The sequence below is a fragment of the Ctenocephalides felis genome, unplaced genomic scaffold (genome assembly GCF_003426905.1).
Source record: "Ctenocephalides felis isolate EL2017-DRISC unplaced genomic scaffold, ASM342690v1 CF-g0.4_SCAFFOLD_03572, whole genome shotgun sequence".
Classification (NCBI taxonomy): domain Eukaryota; kingdom Metazoa; phylum Arthropoda; class Insecta; order Siphonaptera; family Pulicidae; genus Ctenocephalides; species Ctenocephalides felis.
Genome location: NW_020539726.1, coordinates 41,772,040 through 41,792,791, shown reverse-complemented (window position 1 = coordinate 41,792,791; position 20,752 = coordinate 41,772,040). Strand labels below are relative to the sequence as shown.

The 20,752-nt window shown below is 29.1% G+C and overlaps 3 protein-coding genes across 3 annotated transcripts in view; all 3 read left to right on the top strand.

Annotated features, from left to right (window-relative positions):
* LOC113388029 (protein hu-li tai shao) overlaps window positions 1-4,152 on the top strand; it is a gene marked incomplete in the record, with an annotated part of 94,054 nt that extends 89,902 nt beyond the window's left edge. Inside the window, 2 exon segments of the mRNA XM_026625441.1 lie at window positions 1,527-1,594; window positions 3,689-4,152. Of these exon segments, the coding sequence (XP_026481226.1) occupies window positions 1,527-1,594; window positions 3,689-3,799 (179 nt within the window).
* A 4,505-nt stretch (window positions 4,153-8,657) lies between these two features.
* On the top strand, window positions 8,658-19,256 carry LOC113388518 (ribonuclease H2 subunit A-like). Its single transcript, XM_026625891.1, has 4 exons — window positions 8,658-8,727; window positions 8,887-9,344; window positions 17,330-17,393; window positions 18,958-19,256. Exons 1-4 carry the CDS (start codon window positions 8,658-8,660, stop codon window positions 19,254-19,256), a joined length of 891 nt encoding a protein of 296 aa, XP_026481676.1.
* Window positions 9,215-20,752, top strand: part of LOC113388517 — a 36,926-nt gene continuing 25,388 nt past the window's right edge. Inside the window, exon 1 of the mRNA XM_026625890.1 lies at window positions 9,215-9,344. The gene's annotated coding sequence lies outside the window, so the exon portion shown is untranslated. The remainder of the gene's footprint in view (window positions 9,345-20,752) is intronic.

Genomic DNA, 20,752 nt, shown 5'->3' with positions numbered 1-20,752 from the left:
ATATTTGGTACGGGAAGTTCCAGCAATTTTCCTTAAGGCACGATGCCATGCGCCCCACTAGTTTTTTAATTTTTTTGGACGTTAGGTGTGAAAGAGAAGGATAATTAGTGAAAGAGATTGATAGTGTGTGAAAGAGATGGATAATTAGTGAAAGAGATTGATAGTGTGTGAAAGAGATGGATAATTAGTGAAAGAGATTTATAGTGTGTGAAAGAGATGGATAACTAGTGAAAGAGATTGATAGTGTGTGAAGGAGATGGATAATTTGTGAAGGAAATAAACGGGAAATTTATTAGAAAATTAATTTTAATTACAATTTTTAAAAAATGATAGAAAACTAGTTTTTTTTAATATTTTGGACGTTAGATGTGAAAAAGGTGGATTGTGTGCGAAGAAGATAGATAGTGTGTGAAAGAGATGCATAATTAGTGAAAGAGATTGATAGTGTATGAAAGAGATGAATATAGTTAGAAGGATGAATAAGGTGCGAAAGGGAAAGGGATAGCGCGTGAAAGAGATGGATAAAGCGTGTGAAAGAGAGCGATATGGTAAGATTTTGTACGTTGCAAATTTTTGTGTAAAAATGTTCAATTTGTTTTAATTTCTGCTTCACTATTTCGTTGCAGTTATTGTCAATTAAATATCTTTTATCATACTATTTTACAAAATATCTTACAATTAATGTTTTTATCTTTCTGCAACTGTCCACCAGCCCTTCTATTAATGTAGCAAAACATCTTTATTACCTATAGCTATAGCGACTAGAGTGTGAAAACTAATTGACTACTTACTATTATCACTAATTAACGAATTAATTTATCATGGTGAATGAAACTAACAGCTGCTCCACTCTTCAGCAAGAATGGAATGTGGAATGGAACATCTTCATGAAACATTTTTTGCATTGTTTTTCGCACTGTGCTTGAATTCTTTGATTTGTTTTATTTTGTAGAACCGTCTAACAGTGAGTTTTTGATTTTTTTTTTATATTTTCTATGTGTTTTGCATTGTGCTTGTCTTTTCATTATCCATTATCATCATCCATCCTTCATTATCATCCATTATCCATGAATCCATCATTTCATTATAGTTTTTAAGATAGAGATTAAGAGATGATATTTTTATATGGTATAATATGTAAAAATTTTTATTAAGTTATTCAAATCGTGATCATACACGTTTGTCCTCTTTTAACATATGTTTATGCTCTTTCACATACGTTTGTCCTTTTTCAATACTTTTTGTGCTCTTTCGTACACTTTTTAGTACTTCTTCAAGATCGATGACATTTTTCATATAATTTTTTTTTATAAAATTTCAATAGATTTTTTTAGTAATAATTATACCATGTAAAAATATGTATATACATTTAATTAAATACATATATATGTACATAAATAAATTAATTCATATATTCATGTTTCAATTATACATCATTATATATATCACATCATCATCATCATCATCTTCACCATTTATAAAATTCGCTAAACTAATTAAGTTGTATTTTTTTTTTCAAATTCAAGGAGAGAATACATTAAATGGCGACCATTCGGACGCACACCCGAGCACCTTCTCGCAGAGCAGCAAAGAAGTAAGTTTAAATAATAATTAATATTTTTATTATTAATAATATACAATATTAATAAGTAAAAAGTAGAAGAAAAGAGAAAGAAAGCATGATTGTATGGTAGAGAAGGATACCGTGTGAAAGAGATCGGTAATGTATGATAGAGAAGGATAGCGTGTGAAAGAGACTGATAAAGTATAATAGAGAGACATAACGAGTGAAAGAGATCGATAATGACATTGAAGACATAGACATTACACTATACAGACTGCTAGTCCTTATGTTTTCCATTGTATATAGTGTTTAAACATGGAAGGGTATATGACGTCACATGTCTGAGCGAACGTTGCCGACGACAATCGCGAACTCTCCCGATTAATTAAATCCGTTCTACGAGAATGATAACGTGTGTATGTGTAAATTGTATGGATTTGTGTGAAAATACATGAATTAATGTGAAAAATCGCAATCAGATTGTGTGTAAGAGTTGAAAAGTGTGTGAACGAGTTTCACAATGTGTTTCTCAATTCAAATAGATCCAAGTGTATAAAAATTGATAAATTTGTGTGAAAGTACATAAAGTTAAGTGAAAACGCGAATAAAATCGACAATGTATGAAAAAGAAAGATCATAGTGAATTAAATCGATGGTCTGTGGAAGAGATAGGTTGTGTACGAAACAGACAGATTTTGTATGAAAGAGACAAATAGACTGTGGATGTAATGGATAGTTCGTAAAAAAAGTAGAAAATGTGTGAAAATTAGTTTATGTACAAAAGAGATAGATTGTATACGAAATTTAATTCGTACCTCGCACAAGTAGTCATTTTTTTCAAGTTATTTATGAAGAAAATTGAATAAAATTTTATACAAGACTCAAAAGTGAAAAAAATATAAATCGGAAATTGTAAGATTTTATATAACAAACAATGGAATTTTAATAGTCAGTTATTTAATAGTCAGTAATGCTTGAAAAAAACTGAATTTTATTTTAATAAAGTATTTGATATTACAATATCACATTTAAGCTCTTTACCACCACCTTTACTTTTAGCATTTAGAAGTTGAACCTTTATTAGAGAAACGTGTGTAATTGCTGGTTAATAAATTTTACGAACAGCAGTAATAAAACAATCTTAAGTATTTTCATTAACACTATCATTAAATAAATTGCATAGAGGTCCATTATGAAGTATCTGTATATAAATGATACGCAGCTACACAAACTATTGTTGTGCTTGGTTTCCTGTTTAGAGTAATAAATCTGTAAAATGTAAATAAATTTATAATTATTTATAAAAATATGCAACTTTGTAATACTTCACGTTCAGAATCAGTAAAATGAAATTATAACCTTTTACATCTGAACGACAACAGTTGTTTCACTTGTGATGTAATTAAAATTAACATACATTCATTGACTGCTTGAATTTTTTTGACTATCTCGCTGGCGATACAGTTTCATTCTTCGAGCAGCTGTAGTATGTGTCTTGCCTATAAAAATAATTTTCATTTTAATAACTTCAAAAATACACGGTAACGACGAATAATACAAATTACTTCAATAAACTTACGTTTTTTACACGTCTGATTCTTCATTTGTTTTATTATTTTTACTATACAATCAAAGCAATCATACTCACGTGACACGACGACCAATAACAATCGACCCGTATAGAAATGATAATTGATCATTGGCACCCGACTCGGCCGTAACGCACTTCCGTTGCATTTGTATGGATTTACATCCTAGTCGTGTATAAAGAAGTTTTACTTTTATAATGCGTGAGAAAGAAATGGTGTGTATGAAAGAGACAAATAATCTATGCAAGAATAGATTTGGTATAAAATAGATAGATGGTGTATTAAGAAATATTTCTGTGAAAGAGATAGTGTTCAAAACAGATAATGACTGAATGAGATAGATTGTGTAGGAAAGAGAGAGATAACTTGTGAAAGGGACAAATTGTGTACGAAAGAGACGACTGATAGTGTAAGAAAGAGGCAGATATTGTATGAAAGAGATAAAAGAATGTATGAAAGAGATAAAGAATGTAGATAATAAAATTTTATAGAGAAAATTAATATAATGTTAATATTATTTTCTGTCTATTATTAGGAAATGTCGACAGAAGACTCCCCGAAGAAGGACAAGAAGAAGAAGAAGGGCCTGAGGACGCCATCGTTCCTCAAGAAGAAGAAGGAAAAGAAGAAGTCCATCGAGGCATAATAAGACAACACTTTATTAATATTATTATTATTATTAAAACTAAACAAACAACAAACAACAAACAACAAATCAACAAATCAATTTCTTACTTCTCTACTCTACTCTAATCTAATCTAATCGACTATTTTACCACTTGTGTTTTTTTTTAAGTAATCGATGCACACTTAGAGAGGATGATGAACTTTTGTCCGTTTAATTTGGATTATGTTTGGCACGAGGTAAAGGAAATTTTAGAGATTGAATTCATTTTTTAAACGAGGTATTGAGTTGATTGGATATTTTATATTTGTTTTAAGTATTATCGAGGATGAATTGTTTGGTTTCTTGATCTCGGGCTGAATATAATCATAGGAATAGACACATGCATATATATATATATATATATATATATATATATATATATATATATGTTGTGGTGTATCTATTATTTGATAATAATTAATATTAATGCCATTCTGCTTGATGAGTGACAGAAATTGAAAAAAAAACGCTTATTCTTGTTTCTTTGACGGTATTAGAGTATTGCATTTTTTATTTTTCAAAGTAGATATTATAATAAATCAAACAAACTAAAAAAAATTCACATGCATTATCGATACATATATATAAAAATATGTCTCGTTGATTGATTGATATCTTTATATATGTATATATGACTAAACAAAACAAAACAAGAAATTTATATTTATATTCTTATGGAGTTTTTATTTAATAGGGTTTTTGTTTTAATTGGAAATGTTTTTTAATTAAGAATTCTTCCATATTTTGTACCATAGAACAAACTAACGAGAAGTCTTCGCCATTAGTGTTTGCATTTGTAATATAGACAGAGGTTTTACTTTATTAAACATATATAAATATACTGATACATGTTTGTATATTTATATATATATTACCTCTATCTATTAAAGATACTTAAATAGTGCAGCTATATTCCCAATTTTTACCCAATTTGTACAATAGTTTTACATTAAATTAAATTATATGAACCATTAAAACAATATTGATAACTATTTATCAAATATTGTTTACCAATTGATGAAAATTTGTTCATATATAATGTGTATGTATTATAATTGAATTAGTTTGTAAAAGAAAATTCTAAATACGCCTATAGTTGATGATGATGATAAAATATAATGATAAATAGAGAGATTTTAAATAAATAAATATATATTATTGAAACGGTCACGATTATATTATTATTATTAATTGATAAAGTGGAATAATAAGATTTTTGCATTAGGTACAAGTGACGTACACTTACTGCCAATTGGAAATCGATAATGGATATAAATATATATATATATATATATATATATATATATATGTATGTATATTTGAGGTGCTTTTGTAGACCAATCTTCGAATCAAAAAAAAACTTATTAAACGTTTCGACACCTAATGTGTGTCATCATTTAGTAATCTAGAAAAACATTACATAAGTAACAATAGTTGACAATAGTTGATATTAAATATGAAAATATAAAAAGGAAAAACTTATATACATACCAAAACAGATAAAACACAAAAATAATACTTGTGCGAAAGAACATCATAACTAATAATAATTAATAAAAAGAGTAACGCAAATAAATTCAGGGTTACGCGGCACGTGCGGCAGAGTGAGTGGATGCGGGGTGAAAGAAACAAAAGAGTATTGAGAAACAATTTCCTCTCTTAAAAATAAATTTTATATATTTTTGTGTTTTTTTCTGGTTTGTTATGTATATAATTTTCTGTTTTTTATATTTATATTTAATATGAACTATTGTTATTTATGTAATATGTTTTTTCGATTACTGAATGATGACACACATTAAGTGTCGAAACGTTTTATAGAATAAAGAATTTTTCTATTTTAACTTTTTAATTCGACGATTGGGCTGCAAAATACTCCAAACATGTATATATATATATATATATATATATATATATATATATAAATTAGGGTGGTCCTTAATGTGGACATTTTCGAATTTCTTTGCTCCCAGGGGCTCAAATGCTTCTAAAATAATAAATAAAAATTCTCTAAATGTTTCAACTCCTAATATTAACATTTAGATAGTCCGCAATTTAATTAAAAGTTTTGTAAATTTGTTTATAACATATATCATTAAGTAAAGACTTGCGCCATCTGTGATAGCAGACTTGTAATTTTGATGGCAATTTATTACTGATAATTTGAGCGTCAAAATCACCAAATAAATAAATATTTTGTTAAACAGTCCACATGGATTTAATTAGAGGTTAATTGATTTATAAATATTTTTAAAGGTTATAATATTTGTGTTCACGAATGCTATCACAGTTGGCGCAAGAATTTACTTTAGAATAAATATACGAAAGTTTTAATTGAATTGCGGACTATCTAAATGTTAATATTAAGAGCTGAAACTTTTAGAGAATTTTTTGAAATTAATTTGGAAGCATTTGAGCCCTTGGGAGCAATAAAATTCGAAAATGTCCATATTAAGGACCACCCTAATATATATATATATATATCTATATATATATATATATATATATATATCCATTATCCCGCACAGATTTTTGTCATTAAATCCTTAGGTGTAACTTAACAATAAATTTAAAAACTTGATATAAATGTTCATACAATAATCATCGCCAAAAAACTGCCACTGATGAAAAAACACAGCATTAAACAATTCACACCGAGAATTCAATAATAGTTATTATAAAGCGACTTAATATTTAACACAATTCATAATAGTTTTTTTGTTGATTGAAATAGCCATATGAGATAAAGTATTATAGACATGTGAATTAAACGAAAACAACATCACTCAGATACAATTTTTATATCGTTATAAAACTTTAATTTTGTTTAATGTTTTTTTTTAAGCTTTTGTTGTATAAACGAGATAGATTATATTTTAAGCTTCAAAATATTTTAAAATATTTTGTAATATTTTTTTGTGTCTCTGGTTGAGACGAGAGATATGATATATGCAGTTTATTAATTATATAAAAATAGAATTATATTTAATAATATATGTACAAGATTTAAGCTGATGTAATGTGTTTAAATATTGTTTAAAAAAAATATATATAGACACATATTTATGCGTCTATTATATTTGAGTTATATATTTACGTCTTTTGTGCATTTTTTAATGATTAATTCATAGATTTAATATATACATATATGTTACGAGGTGCAATTATTTTTTTGTTTTTAATTAATGTGTTATCAAGACATATTCGTTGGAACGAGAATGATATTTAATTGTTTTTATACGAATATAGTTCTTTATTCTAATTCTGTATTAAGTATTATTTTGCCTCAAGACTTTGTCGGCCTTTGCTATACTTGCATATGTGAAAGAAAATTTTATTGCAATAAATATTCTTTATGATAAATTAAAGGGTTTTAGTAGTTTGATACAGGAAATGATACAGGGTGCATGGCATCGTGCCTAAAGGCAAATTGCTGGTACTTTTTGTACTAAAATTAAAAATTTGAGGAATGAAAATCATTGAGAATTGTTTTAAATAATTTCAAATAGATTATTTATTATAAATACATACTGTAAATTTATAAGTGCTTATTAAATTAGGTGACGAGCCCAAGTGTATGTTTACAAGAAATTTGTTCATTTTTTGTTTAAATTTGATTTTTTTCAAGGTTAGAAATTTTTTTAGAAGTTTGAAATTTTTTTGATTCTTTTTAAGAAAAAAAAACGTTTTTTCAGATTTTTTTGGTATTTGGAAAATTTGAAAATATTCGATTTTATTGAAAATTTCGAAAATTTTTCAAATTTTTGTAAGAAATCGCTTTTTTTAATTTTTATAATTTTGAAAATTTTCAAAGTTTAGTTTTTTTTTGAAAATGAAAAATTTTGAAAATTTGAATTTCTTGAGACTGATTTTTTAATGAAAATTTTGAATTTTTTTCTTTGAAAATTTTCAAAATTACAAAATTTTCTGTAAAAGCATTGTTTGCACACCGTCTACTCAAGCAAACTCTTTTTGAATTAATCTAATCGGATGATGCTTTGTCTTAAAAACTTCATTACCATTTTTACACCCTTTGCACTCGTGTGGTGCATGGCATCGTCTCTTAAGGCAAACTGAACTTCCCGTACCGTAATTAAAAATCTTGATACGGAACCCCAAAAAATTTACACAAAATGTGTACACGTTATTAAAACCTATAAAATATCTGATAATTTGATGTGCATATGTCCAATAAACATTTTAAAACCGCTAAATGACATATTTTAACTTATTCTTAATGAGAGTCCATAACCGCTAGACCTGCCTTTCCAAAAATTTAATCAGTTTTTCATCTTGTCAATACAAGTAAAATGTTTTTTGAATCATTAAAATCGGACTCTCCGTTCTCTTAAAAACTGAGTTACCGTTTTTGCCACTTTTTGCCCCGTATCTCCGGAACGGCTAGACCTGCCTTTGCTAAAAACTAATCAGCACATCTCCTTATTAATACAAATCGACTGTTTTTTTAATTATTCAAATCGGTTGATCGGTGTTTCCGAAATAGTCGACGAAAATTTGTATCCGCACACATCCATTTTTTTTAATGTATGCCAAAATGTTAAGTAACGTTGAAACGTAAAGATATATAATATTTTGATTTTCGATTTTTTGCGATTACTATAACTTACCCTACGGGAAGTTATTAAAAATACATAAATTGAAAATGAATTATACTTTTACATTTTGAATTTACCGCTTTTTTCTAGAATGCTGCCATCTACAAGAACATTCATACAACGTTCTTCAGCTGTCAATTGCGCGCGAAAAACTTCTCTCATTTAAAACACCTGTCAACAAGGTTATGTGCAATTCGTGTAGTTGAAACAAATAGTTCAAAATGGAAGAAAATCAAGAAAATGATGCTCCAACAGTGATCAGGTCTATGTATAGTCTTGGACCTCATATATGTGATAAGGATAATAATAAAAATTATTGTTATTTCTCTGAAATTCCTGAAATTTGCAAAAATGAACCGTGCATGCTTGAAAGAAGCTGGAACCAGTCTTTAAGAAAACTAAATATTAAAAAAAATTATTTATATATATATCAATGTATCCTTTATCTAGGTCCTATGGTCTATGGCATAGCCTTTTGTCCCCTATCAAAATCCGAAGTCCTCAAAACCCTAGGATGTGCCGACTCGAAACAACTGACAGAAGAAAAACGTGATGCAATATTCGACAAAATCAACATCGAAGACTACGCCCACGAATCCATGGGCTGGGCCGTAGACGTCATCTCCCCAAACTACATCAGCAATTCGATGCTCAAACGTAGCAAACATTCTTTAAATGAAGTCAGTATGGATTCGGCAATTGCTTTGATACAGAAGGCGATAGATGCTGGGGTTAATGTGCAGGATGTTTATGTTGATACGGTGGGGCCTCCGGAGAAGTATCAGGCGAAGTTGAAGAAGATTTTTCCTAAGTTGGAGATTGTGGTTGCTAAGAAGGCTGATTCTACGTATCCTATTGTTTCGGCTGCTAGTATTTGTGCTAAAGTTAGCAGGGATCAGGCTTTAAAGGTAAGTGGGATAGAGATAATAATTATATATATATATATATATATATATATATACAGTAGAATCCGATTAGTATGACGCCGGATATATTGACAACCGCTTAATATGACGTAATCGCACTAGGAATTTGGTTTCCGTATAAAATTCCTTAAAAAAACAGCTGTCTAGTCGGATATATTGACATCGCTTACATTGACATGTCACTTATAATGACTCATTTTTGCAAAAAAATATGTCCAATTATAATGACCGACATGATTTTACATGATGTGGCCAAGTCTACGAAAGCAATTGCTATGTCTTTTGTGCACAATAGCACCAGGGACTGCTATTACAATAAAATTATGTAAAGAAATCAATCAAAAATTACTGATTACTTACATTAAAAAATCACATTTGTATGTTTATGGGTAGGGTAGACTAATTATTAATGGCCCACCACGGATATCTCATAAACAAATAAAATTAGATTTTTTTAACAATTATATTTGATAGTAGAGGGCGAAAAATGTATAAATTCATAACCAGCCATCACCTTTATTCTTATGACTTTGCTATCAGAAGATGAGCAGCACATGACTGCGATAAAAGGGACCAGCTGAACCTTTACTTTGGCAAAGGTGTAAGCGATAAAATAGTAAAGTTTAAAAAAAAAAGCAATTTTACAAGAGATTAATTGAATAAACTGTTATTCCGGCTCTTCTGATGAATATTTCTGACCAATGGCAGATTAATGTAATATACTGCGTTGTCTTTGTAACAAATGTACCCACAGAATTAAGATTTTGCATTGGTTCAATAATGTAGCATAAAATGCCTTTAAAATTTAATAGAAGAAATTGCATCTGTTCGCCCCCTGATTGTTCCACTTTACCCCGTATGTGAAGTAAAATGGGTCAGATACCAAATGTTTAAAAAATAGTAAAAAATATAATATTTATATAATTAGGAATTATGTACGTTCATTCATTGCGTTTAGACAGTATAATTACCGTAAGTCAAATTGGACCGTTGTGCCCCCGCCCAACCCTATGTCAATTTTATTTTATATTAAACTTTAATATGTGTCATTTTTATTTTTAATTGAAACGTTTGTATAGGCTTTTCTTTTAAATTACTGGAACATGTAACATATTCGCATATTAAAAAGTTTTTCTTCAGTACGCTTTTAATGACGACCGGTTAGTATGACGAGTTTTCGGCGTCCCTTCTATGTCATACTAAGCGGATTCTACTGTATATATATAATAGTTAATGAATGAATATATTAAATATGAATATATATATATTAAATGGTAGTCTTGGATTTGTGTATATTTTGTAGAGTTTCTTGGTTTTTCTTTCTTTTGGTTTCTTCTGTGGATTCTTGTTCAAAACTCTACAATATATATATATATATATATATATATATATATATATATACTAGATGACCCGACAAACGTTGTCCTGTACCCATGTCTACAATTCAAAAGTTTCAATTTTTTTTAATAACCTATACTGATATTTACCAATTAGTTAAAAATTATTACGTTTTTTACTCTGCAATCTATACAGAAATGTATATACATCTATATGGGTGATCTTAAATGTACAACTGCTTTAAATAAAATGACGAGTCTCTGGAACCCATACTTAACTCTTTAATTATACTGTGAAATTCAAATCAGCCACCTAAGACCATCAAACAAACAAATATTAAAATATGTTCATTAAAATAGTATATTAGAAATATACACTACAATTTATTGAACAAATTTATTTCTAATAGCTCAATTTTTTTAATGCCAAGGGTTATAGAATATTTTCAGTCATACTTATAGATGTAGATGTATAAATAAATGATTTTTTGTTTATTCACGACTAAAACATCGATTTTTAAAAATTTATCACACAAAAATACATTGTCTGCCTTTGTGATTTATAGCATAAGATATACGTATTGGAAATTGCAGTCTTTTAAACAGTATAACGAATTCAGAAATAATTAATATATACTAAAGGTGCAGTATCACATTTCAATGATTTTTTCACTCAAAATAATTGCTTCAATAATGTTGCCCATAATTTTTATAATCTCGTACTATATATTAATTGTTTTCAGTAATAATAATATCTAAATTACATTTTTCTTATCTATCAAATAATAATTTGATATACATTATTACTTAAGTTAATATTTTAAGTGAATTGATTGGTCAAATCCTGTTCATATGTGCACTATTCTATCTACGATCAACGAAATTAGTGGAAAATGGGTGTAACCTGTGAATTTTTTTTACTGTGCTCCAATTTGCGTGATATTTTGGAATCTCTTGAACCAAGTTAATTCTAGATTAATTTTAATTTTGGTGGAAATGGCACTCATAAAACTATTTGATTTAAATGAAAAACTAGTTGGTATTGGTATTTTGCCTTAAGACAAGTTACATGAACTTTCAGATATGTGTAAATAATTGACTTAATCAATATAAAAAGTAAATTAATTTTTGAGTGATTAAAAGTATTCCGAGTGGATTTATTACACATAATTGAAAACGAACGAACACGTTAACTCGGAATATTTTCTAAAAGCAAATTTTCAAAAATCGACAATTTTTATAATTGAACCAGTTTCTGTGGGACTTTAATGGTTCAGTATGTTCATTAAGACCAAGTACTCCATCGTTATACCAAGTAAATCGTCTAATTTTATTTTTAACAAACGTCAAAAAAACTACTCATTTTCTCAAACGTTGATGCATTTTTAAAATTAAACTACTTGTCGTAAGGCCGTAATGTTTCAGTAAGCTCTATAAGACCATGATATGTATCGCCAAAAAAAGTTCCATAAAAATCGGCTTAAATTTTTTTTCAACAGTTAATTACAAGAGAACGGCTCGGTAGATTTTCACCTAAAACTAATCAGTATCATTCCAAACTAATATCTTTCGGACAGTTTTTAATTTTTTTAGATCGGTTCAGTAGTATGAGCTTCAATGTGGACGAAAAGTTTAACACTTTTTCGCAAATTACAAAGAAACGGCTCGGTGGATTAGGCACAAAACCTAGAAACGCTAGTCCTCATCGAGATACATCGAATGGCTTTTAAATTTTTGAAATCGGTCCAGTCGTTTTTGAAAAAACGTCGATTTACGGCAAAAAATCTGTTCACACAACACACACTTAAATTTGGTCTCATTCGATTCAGAATGGCTTGAAACGTCGATAAAACATAAAATGAGCGAATCGACTTTTTGGATGAAAACATAAACTTCTCCTTCGGGAAGTTAAAACTAAATACATGTGATTTCTTACCTTCATACATGAGGACGTCTTCTAATATAACATTCTATTCGATTCGTTTCGTTTCGTTTCGTTTCGTTCCTTACCTCGCGCTGCACAGTACTGTCTCAATGAATACTTATTGAGTAACTTAGAAGCGTGAATCATCATGAAACTTCAGGAAAAATTTATCATTTTCGAATTTATCATTTTTTGGAGCCCATATGCTTTCAAAGCAAGGGTCAAACATAACTAGTGGTGTATGGCATCGTGTCTTAAGGCAAATTGCTGGAACTTCCCGTACCGTAATGAAATGTTCGAGAAATTTCGAACGTTTTCAAATATATTATTACAAATACTGTAACTTTCATTATTTTTGCTATCTCGTTATATCTGAGTGAGTAAATCAAATGTAAATCATAAATCAATCAATTTATCTCCAGAACATTAACAATCGTCATTTCATTTCGAATTCAAACTCAAACAAAAAAATAGTTGCCTAATTGAAAAAGTGCTCCCGTATAGTCACAGTCTAAACGCATTTGCAAATAATTCTGTGCTACATTTTCACTTATACTGTGCTTAGCTTGACGGCATTTTCACATTTTTAAATAGATAGTTTTCACAAAATTGGAAAATCGCATCAGGACATAAACAGTCTAAACGCACTTGAGTAAACATTCGTACCAGAGGGGCGCTTAGACTGTGCTTAGCCTGGGTGATTTTTTGAATTTTTAATCCAAAATTACAAAAAATATTTTTCGAAAAAAAAAATAGAAACAAGAATTTTTTTTGCAAAAGCAATTATTTTGTTGAAACAAGCAGAAAGTTCTTTGAATCATTTAAATCGGACGCTTAGTTCTCTCAAAAACTGCCATTTTTTTAACATTTAGCTCTGTATCTCCAAAACCGCTGGGCCTACCTTTGCCAAAAACTAATAACCACTTTTCCCCGTCATTACAAACTGAATGGTTTTTGGGTCATACAAATCGGATAATAATCCGTTCTCTCAAAAACTCGATTTCTATTTCTGCACCCTTTGCTCCGTATCTCCGTAACTGCTGGACTTGCCTTTGCCAAAAACTAATCAGCACATATCCCTATCAATAGGGATCGAATGTTTTTTTGAACCATTAAAATCGGTTGATCCGTGCGCCCTAAAACGTGGACGAAAAATGCGGACATACAAAACACACACACACACATCCATTTTTTCTAAGAAATGCATAAATTTTCACTTTCGATTTTCGTCCCATTACTATAACTATCCTACGGGAAGTTAAAAAAGTATATCTATATAATTACTTACTATTTTAATTGTTTATTATGTTTTTGGCCCTTGCTTTAAAAGCATATGGGCTCCAAAAAAAATTGGGAAATGATAAGTTCCCTGTAAGTTTCATGATGATTCACGCTTCTAAGTTACTCAATAAGTATTCATTTGGACAGTATTCTGCAGCGCGAGCTAGGGAACGAAACGAACCGAATCGAATCGTATAGATATTTTGTACGATCTCTCATACCAGGCACTTCTGACTGTCTGAGATGTATAAAAATTATATTAAAATTCAAATAAAAACTAGGGGTGTATGGCACCGTGCTTTAAGGCAAATTGCTGGAACTTCCCGTATCAAAAATTATTATTTTTTTTAAAAGATTTTTGAAAGATTTTTGTTGAAAAAAATTTACTTCGAACAAATTAGATTTTTGAGAAACTATAAATTTGAATGAATTTAAAAAAAAAAAGTTTTCTTTATTTTGTCATATTTTGGAAATTCTGAACTTTTTTCCAAAGCAAGCGCCGCGTCGACGTCTAACGGATAAACACTGGTACGGAACCCATAGGAATATAAACAAAATTTATACTTATTGTTAAAATCTCCCTGACGTAGTACGCGGCATACATCATCACGTCATAGTTCATTTTTGTTATTATTTTTGTATTACTGTTTTTATTTTATTTTTATTTCAACTTTTTTCATTTTATATTCAATTTATTGCATTTTTTTTGTATCTTTGTATTTTTTTTGCTCATATCAATTTTGTAAATAAGACATTAAAGTCTTGATAAACAAAAAAAAAAAAAAATTGTTAAAATCTCTATAAAATATCTGATATTTTGATGTGCATATGTCTAATGATCATTGTTGACCGCCAGATGGCATTTTTTTAACTTTTTTTACTACATCTCCGAAACCGATAGACCTGCCTTCATAAAAATTTGATCAGTTCTTCATCTTGTTAATACAAGTAAAATGTTTTTTTAAATTATTCAAAATCGGACGCTCCGTTCTCTTAAAAACTAGGTGATCGTTATTGGCACTTTTTGCCCCATATCTTCAGAACGGCTTGACCTGCCTCCGCCGAAAACTAATCAGCACGTCTCCTTATCAATACGAATCGAATGTTTCTTGAATTATTCAAATCGATTCATCCGTGTGCCCGAAAACGTGGACGATAAAATGCGGACACACAAAACACACACACACACCATCCATTTTTTCTGAGGTATGCCAAAATGTTCAGAAACCACTGAAACGTGAATATATGTAAAAATATTTATTTTCAAATTTTGGCCCATCACTACAACTATCATACGGGAAGTTAATAAGGAAAATTTTTATATATCTTTACGTTTCAAAGGTTTCTGAACATTTTGGCATACATTTGGAAAAAAATGATGTATGTGTGTGTGCGGATACAAATTTTCGTCGACGATTTCGGGAACACGTTATTTCGTCTCTGTGCAGTCAAAGCAGTACGATTGCTTTGAAAAAAGTTCAAAATTTTCAAAATATTTCAAAACAAATTTTTCTTCAGTCTTTTTTTTCAAAAAAAAGTAAATTTTTGTCAAAAATATAGTTTCTCAAAAATCTAATTTTTTCAGAGTAAATTTTTTTCAAAAATGTTAATCTTTTTTTTAAAAAAAATGGTACGGAAAGTTCCAGCAATTTGCCTATAGACAGGATGCCATACATCACTAGATTTTATTTGATTTTTAATATAATTTTTATACATCTCAGACAGGCAGAAGTGCCTGGTATGAGAGATCGTACAAAATATTTATACATATACTAGCAAACCCGACGAACTCCGTTTCGCCACCAGATGGTTTCTTGAGAGAGATGAAGAAATTTTTTGTTTGCTTTTATTAAGAAAATTTGATTTTATTATACAACAGTAATGAATTTATTTCGATTACAAAAATGAAGTGTTTTTCAGTTGAACTTCTCTAAATAAATGAAAGTGAATCCGCAAATTATCCGTTTCATTGAAGTGCTCTTTGGTAAAGCACATTTTTTGTTTTTTGACAACGTATAACTGCCCATGTGAAAAACAATGATGTTCTAAATAATCTATTTGAAATTTGTTATTGCGAACGCAAGGCGAACTGGCAATTGCAATCGTTTGAAGTCGAACGGAAGAACAGTCGGAATCATTGGAACGTGAATATATATCACCAAATCGCCAGCAATTTTTGATTGAATGGTGAAATTCAGTGCGTGTACGTCATTATTCCTTGCGGCAAGAATTGCTCGTTGACTTAACCAAGCATAATTCTGATAATTCTCACTAATGTCATTACTCGAATTTTTAATTACGGTGCGTGAAGTTCTAGCAATTTGAGTTATTTCGTCAGGAAGGAAAACCCGACTTATTTTTATATATATATATAGAAGATATCTATACGATTCGATTCGGTTCGTTTCGTACACTAGCTCGCGCTGCACAGTACTGTTCAAATGAATACTTATTGAGTAACTTAGAAGCGTGAATGAATCATCATGAAAATTACAGGGAACTTATAGTTTCAGATATTTTTTGGAGCCCATATGCTTTTAAAGCAAGGGCTAAAAACATAATAAACAATGAAAATAGTAAATATATATAAAAATAAGTCGGGTTTTTCTTCCTGACGAAATAACTCCAGAACGCACGAACCGATTTCGACAATTTTGCATTCGTTGGAAAGGTCTCGGGCTCCGCAAGGTTTATAGCTAAGAAAATTAGTGGTGCATGGCATCGTGCCCTAATGCAAGCTGCTGGAACTTCACGCACCGTAATTAAAAATTCGAGTAACGACATTAGTGATAATTATCAGAATTATGCTTGGTTAAGTCAACGAGCAATTCTTTGAAACTGAATTTCACCATTCAATCAAAAATTGCTGGCGATTTGGTGACATACCAATGATTCCGACTGGTCTTCAGTTTGACTTCAAACGATTGCAATTTCCAGTTCGCCTTGCGTTCGCAATAACAAATTTCAAATAGATTATTTAGAACATCATTGTTTTTCACATGGGCAGTTATACGTTGCCTGTTCACGAGTTGGAAAACCATCCGCTTTGTTTGTGTTAACGTCAGACCAAAAAACAAAAAATGTGGTTTACCAAAGAGCACTTCAATGAAACGGATAATTTGCGTATTCACAGAGAAGTTCAACTAAAAAACACTTCATTTTTCTAATCGAAATAAATTCATTACTGTTGTATAATAAAATCAAATTTTTCCTTTTCAAATATAAAACAAACAAAAAATTTCTTCATCTTTCTCACGAAACCATCTGGTGGCGAAACGGAGTTCGTGGGATTTGCTAGTATATATATATACACTTTTTCCAAATTTTGGTCGGAATGACTTGAGAAGATATTATAATCGCAAATCGGATTTTTTCATTTTCTTCGGTAAGTAATATTATAATAATAATATGATTTATTATTATAGTTTTGGAAATTCGGCGAAGGATTGGAACTGACGCAAAAGGATTTTGGAAGTGGTTATCCAGGAGGTAATTATACATATATATATATATATATATATATATATATATATATATATTATTTTAATTTAATTTAATCCTTTCGCTTGACCACCTGTGTGTACGAGTGTAGCCTTAAGATGACATCCATAATCTATTTGCTTCAAGATTTATCACTCTGATTTAAAGAATTTTTGAGAATTCTAATTTGTTATTGCGTTTTTTAGATTAGATTGTTGGAAAATATTAAAGTGTAACAAATATTTGGGTTTTGCTTGCGTGTCAGTAGAGTCCCTTTTTCTTTGTTTTAAATTGATTTTAATTTGAGTATCAGTTGAGTTCTTCTTTAGTTAACTCGGTTGTCAGCAGAGTTCCTTCTTTTTTGAAATTGATTTTTAATTTGGTCGTCAGTAGAGTCCCCTTTTCTTTTAAATAGAATATTAATTTTCTCGTCAATAGTCTTTTTTTTCTTCTAAGTGATTTAATTCGTTCGTCAGTAGAGTCCTTTTTTTGTTTTAAATTGATTTTTAATTTGGTCGTCAGTAGAATCTTTTTCTATTTTAGTTTGATACCTAACTTGGTCGTCAGTAGAGTCTCTTTTCTTTTTTAAATTTGCATTTAATTTGGTCGTCAGTAGAGTCCCTTTTTCCTTGTTTTAAATTGATTTTCAATTTGATCTTCAGTAGAGTCTTTTTTGCTTAGATTGATCGAAATTTTTTAGAATTTTTGGAAAAAACCGTTTTTTTTTTAATTTCTTGCGAATTTGGAATTTTTTTAAAATTTTGTAATGTTCTCAAATTTTTGTAAGAAATCATTTTTTATAAATTCTGATATCTTTTGAAATTTTTCAAAATTTAGATTATTTTTGAAAATAATGAATAATTTCAAAAACTTGATCTTTTTTGAAAATTTTGAATATTTTTCAAAAAAATTTCAAAACAACGTTTTTTTTATAAAAGCATACTTTGCACACCGTCAACTCAAGCAAAATGTTTATTGAATTAATTTAATCGGATGATCCGTTCTCTAAAAAACTGCATAACCGTTTTTACACCCTTTGCGCTCCATACCTCCGAAACGGCAAAATTGCCTTGTGCAAAAACGCCTCACGATCGAGTACGAACCGAATTATTTAATAAAATAATATACATTTTTTAAGATTGCTTTTTAAGAATGCTGGGTGTAAATGCATTTAAGAGATTATCTCCTATGAGATCTTTTTTTAAATTTTTTGACATTTTATTTAAGATCGTATGGCCATTTTTTTTCAATCTTCGAGTGGGATATTCCTCGATAACATTTAACATCATAACATGTCATTATATAAAAAATGTGACAAACAATTTTGTCCGATACAAATAGGTTATTCCATACTTTTTTCTAGATTAATATTTAATTAGGTCGTCAGTAAAATCCTTTTTATATTTCAGTTCCTTAGAAGTATAATTTTTAATTTTGAATTACATTTTAACCAAAATTCTCAAAATATAGTTGTGTGATCAATTTTTGGACATCTTGCTGACTCGTACAAACATTCTGATAGCGAAAGGGTTACAATAATTCTATAACGACTATACTATCCATTATCTTTTAGATCCTTCAACAAAGTCCTTTATCCACGATCGAATCGACAAAGTCTTCGGTTACCCCCATCTGGTAAGGTTCAGTTGGTCGACTGCAGACAATGCCCTGGCTTCGACAGCCTATGAGTGTGAATGGGAGTCTGCAGAGTCCGATGATGAAAATGAAGACCCCAAAAAGAAGGCCAAGAGGCAGTCTTTAAAGAATGTTCCTAAGATTTCGAGTTTCTTTGGTGGCAACGATGGCAGTAACAAGAGGAAGAGGCACAAGTTCTTTACGCAGAGGTGCTTGGTGAATGTCGCAGAGTTGTAGGGGATAGTTTTTTAGGTTTTTAATTGTAATTGTTTTTTAAGTTTTATATTTAATTGTAAATGAATACATGTTTTATTATGACGAGAAAAGTATTGTTTTTATTTATTGCATTTTTTGGCCATTAATGGATTAATGGATAATATTAATATTCATTAATGATATTGGTATTATATATATATATATATATATATATATAATATATATATATACTAGCTGACCCGGCAAACGTTGTTTTGCTAAGTAAGGTATATTCTAAATAATTTCTAGAGAATCAAAAATATTTAATACTTTTAGTGTATACGGATGTGTTATTTGAATGAGTATATACAATGAGGTATTATAAAAACAATAAACCCCATTAGTTTGTCTATATTTTGTTAATACAATCGAACTGGAAGTTTTATACACTTTCTATCATAAACATGATATAATCCAATCCAAGTCTTTCTTGGTCTTTCGACTTTTATTGATCACGTTTCAACTTTTTCAGATTCTTTTGAGATTCTGGGTTTTTGGGTATAATTGGAAATTATACTACTGATACAAAATTTTCAAATTTCTGCAAGGAGAGATAGAAAATGAATTAAATATTTCTTCTTTGACCTGCTTTTTGAAAAATTTCAAGTAACATTCGATGAATTAAAGTAAATTTAATAAAAAGTATAAATGTAGAGCAACTATATTGTGAAAACCAAAAAAATTATATCGCAACAAATTTATGGATATATCAATGGATATTAATAGATATTTGTGATAATATTTGTTAATGGATGTATTTCAATGTATATATCAATGGAGATTTATTGATATTTTGAATATATTGATGCATATATTAACGGATATGTTTATGGATACGAAAATAGATGTTATCTGGATATTTATATATATTTATAGATATTTTAAGGGATGTTACTGGATATATTATTAGATGTTCATGGATATTTATGGATATTTATTGTTATATCAATGAGTATAATAATGGATATTTATGAATATATAAGAGGGATATTTATGGATTTTTTTAAAATATTAATGGATGTTTCTGAATGAAATAATGGATTTTTATGGATCTAATAAAGTATATGTTTCTCTTTATGTATATTAAAGGATATTTAGGGTATTTATGGATGATATGGACATTTGTAGATGTTTATGAATATACCAATTGATAATTATGGATATCAATAGATTGAATTTATCAAAATTCAAATATTTCCAGAATAAAAACATTAACTTTCTGTAGGGTAAATTATAGTAATGGGCCGAAAATGAAAATTTTTGCATATCTTCACATTTCAGAAGTATTATATTAGTATTATTTTTGTTGTAAAAGTATAAATAAATATTTTAACTGATAAAGATGTTTTTCACGAAATAGTAATTCGAAACAAAAAATGAAAAAAGTCGATGGACGTGTAACATTGCAATATTCAACTCTTTTCTGCAATGATGATCAAAATCCAAAATTAAACTAAAAATTTTGATTAATTTAGATT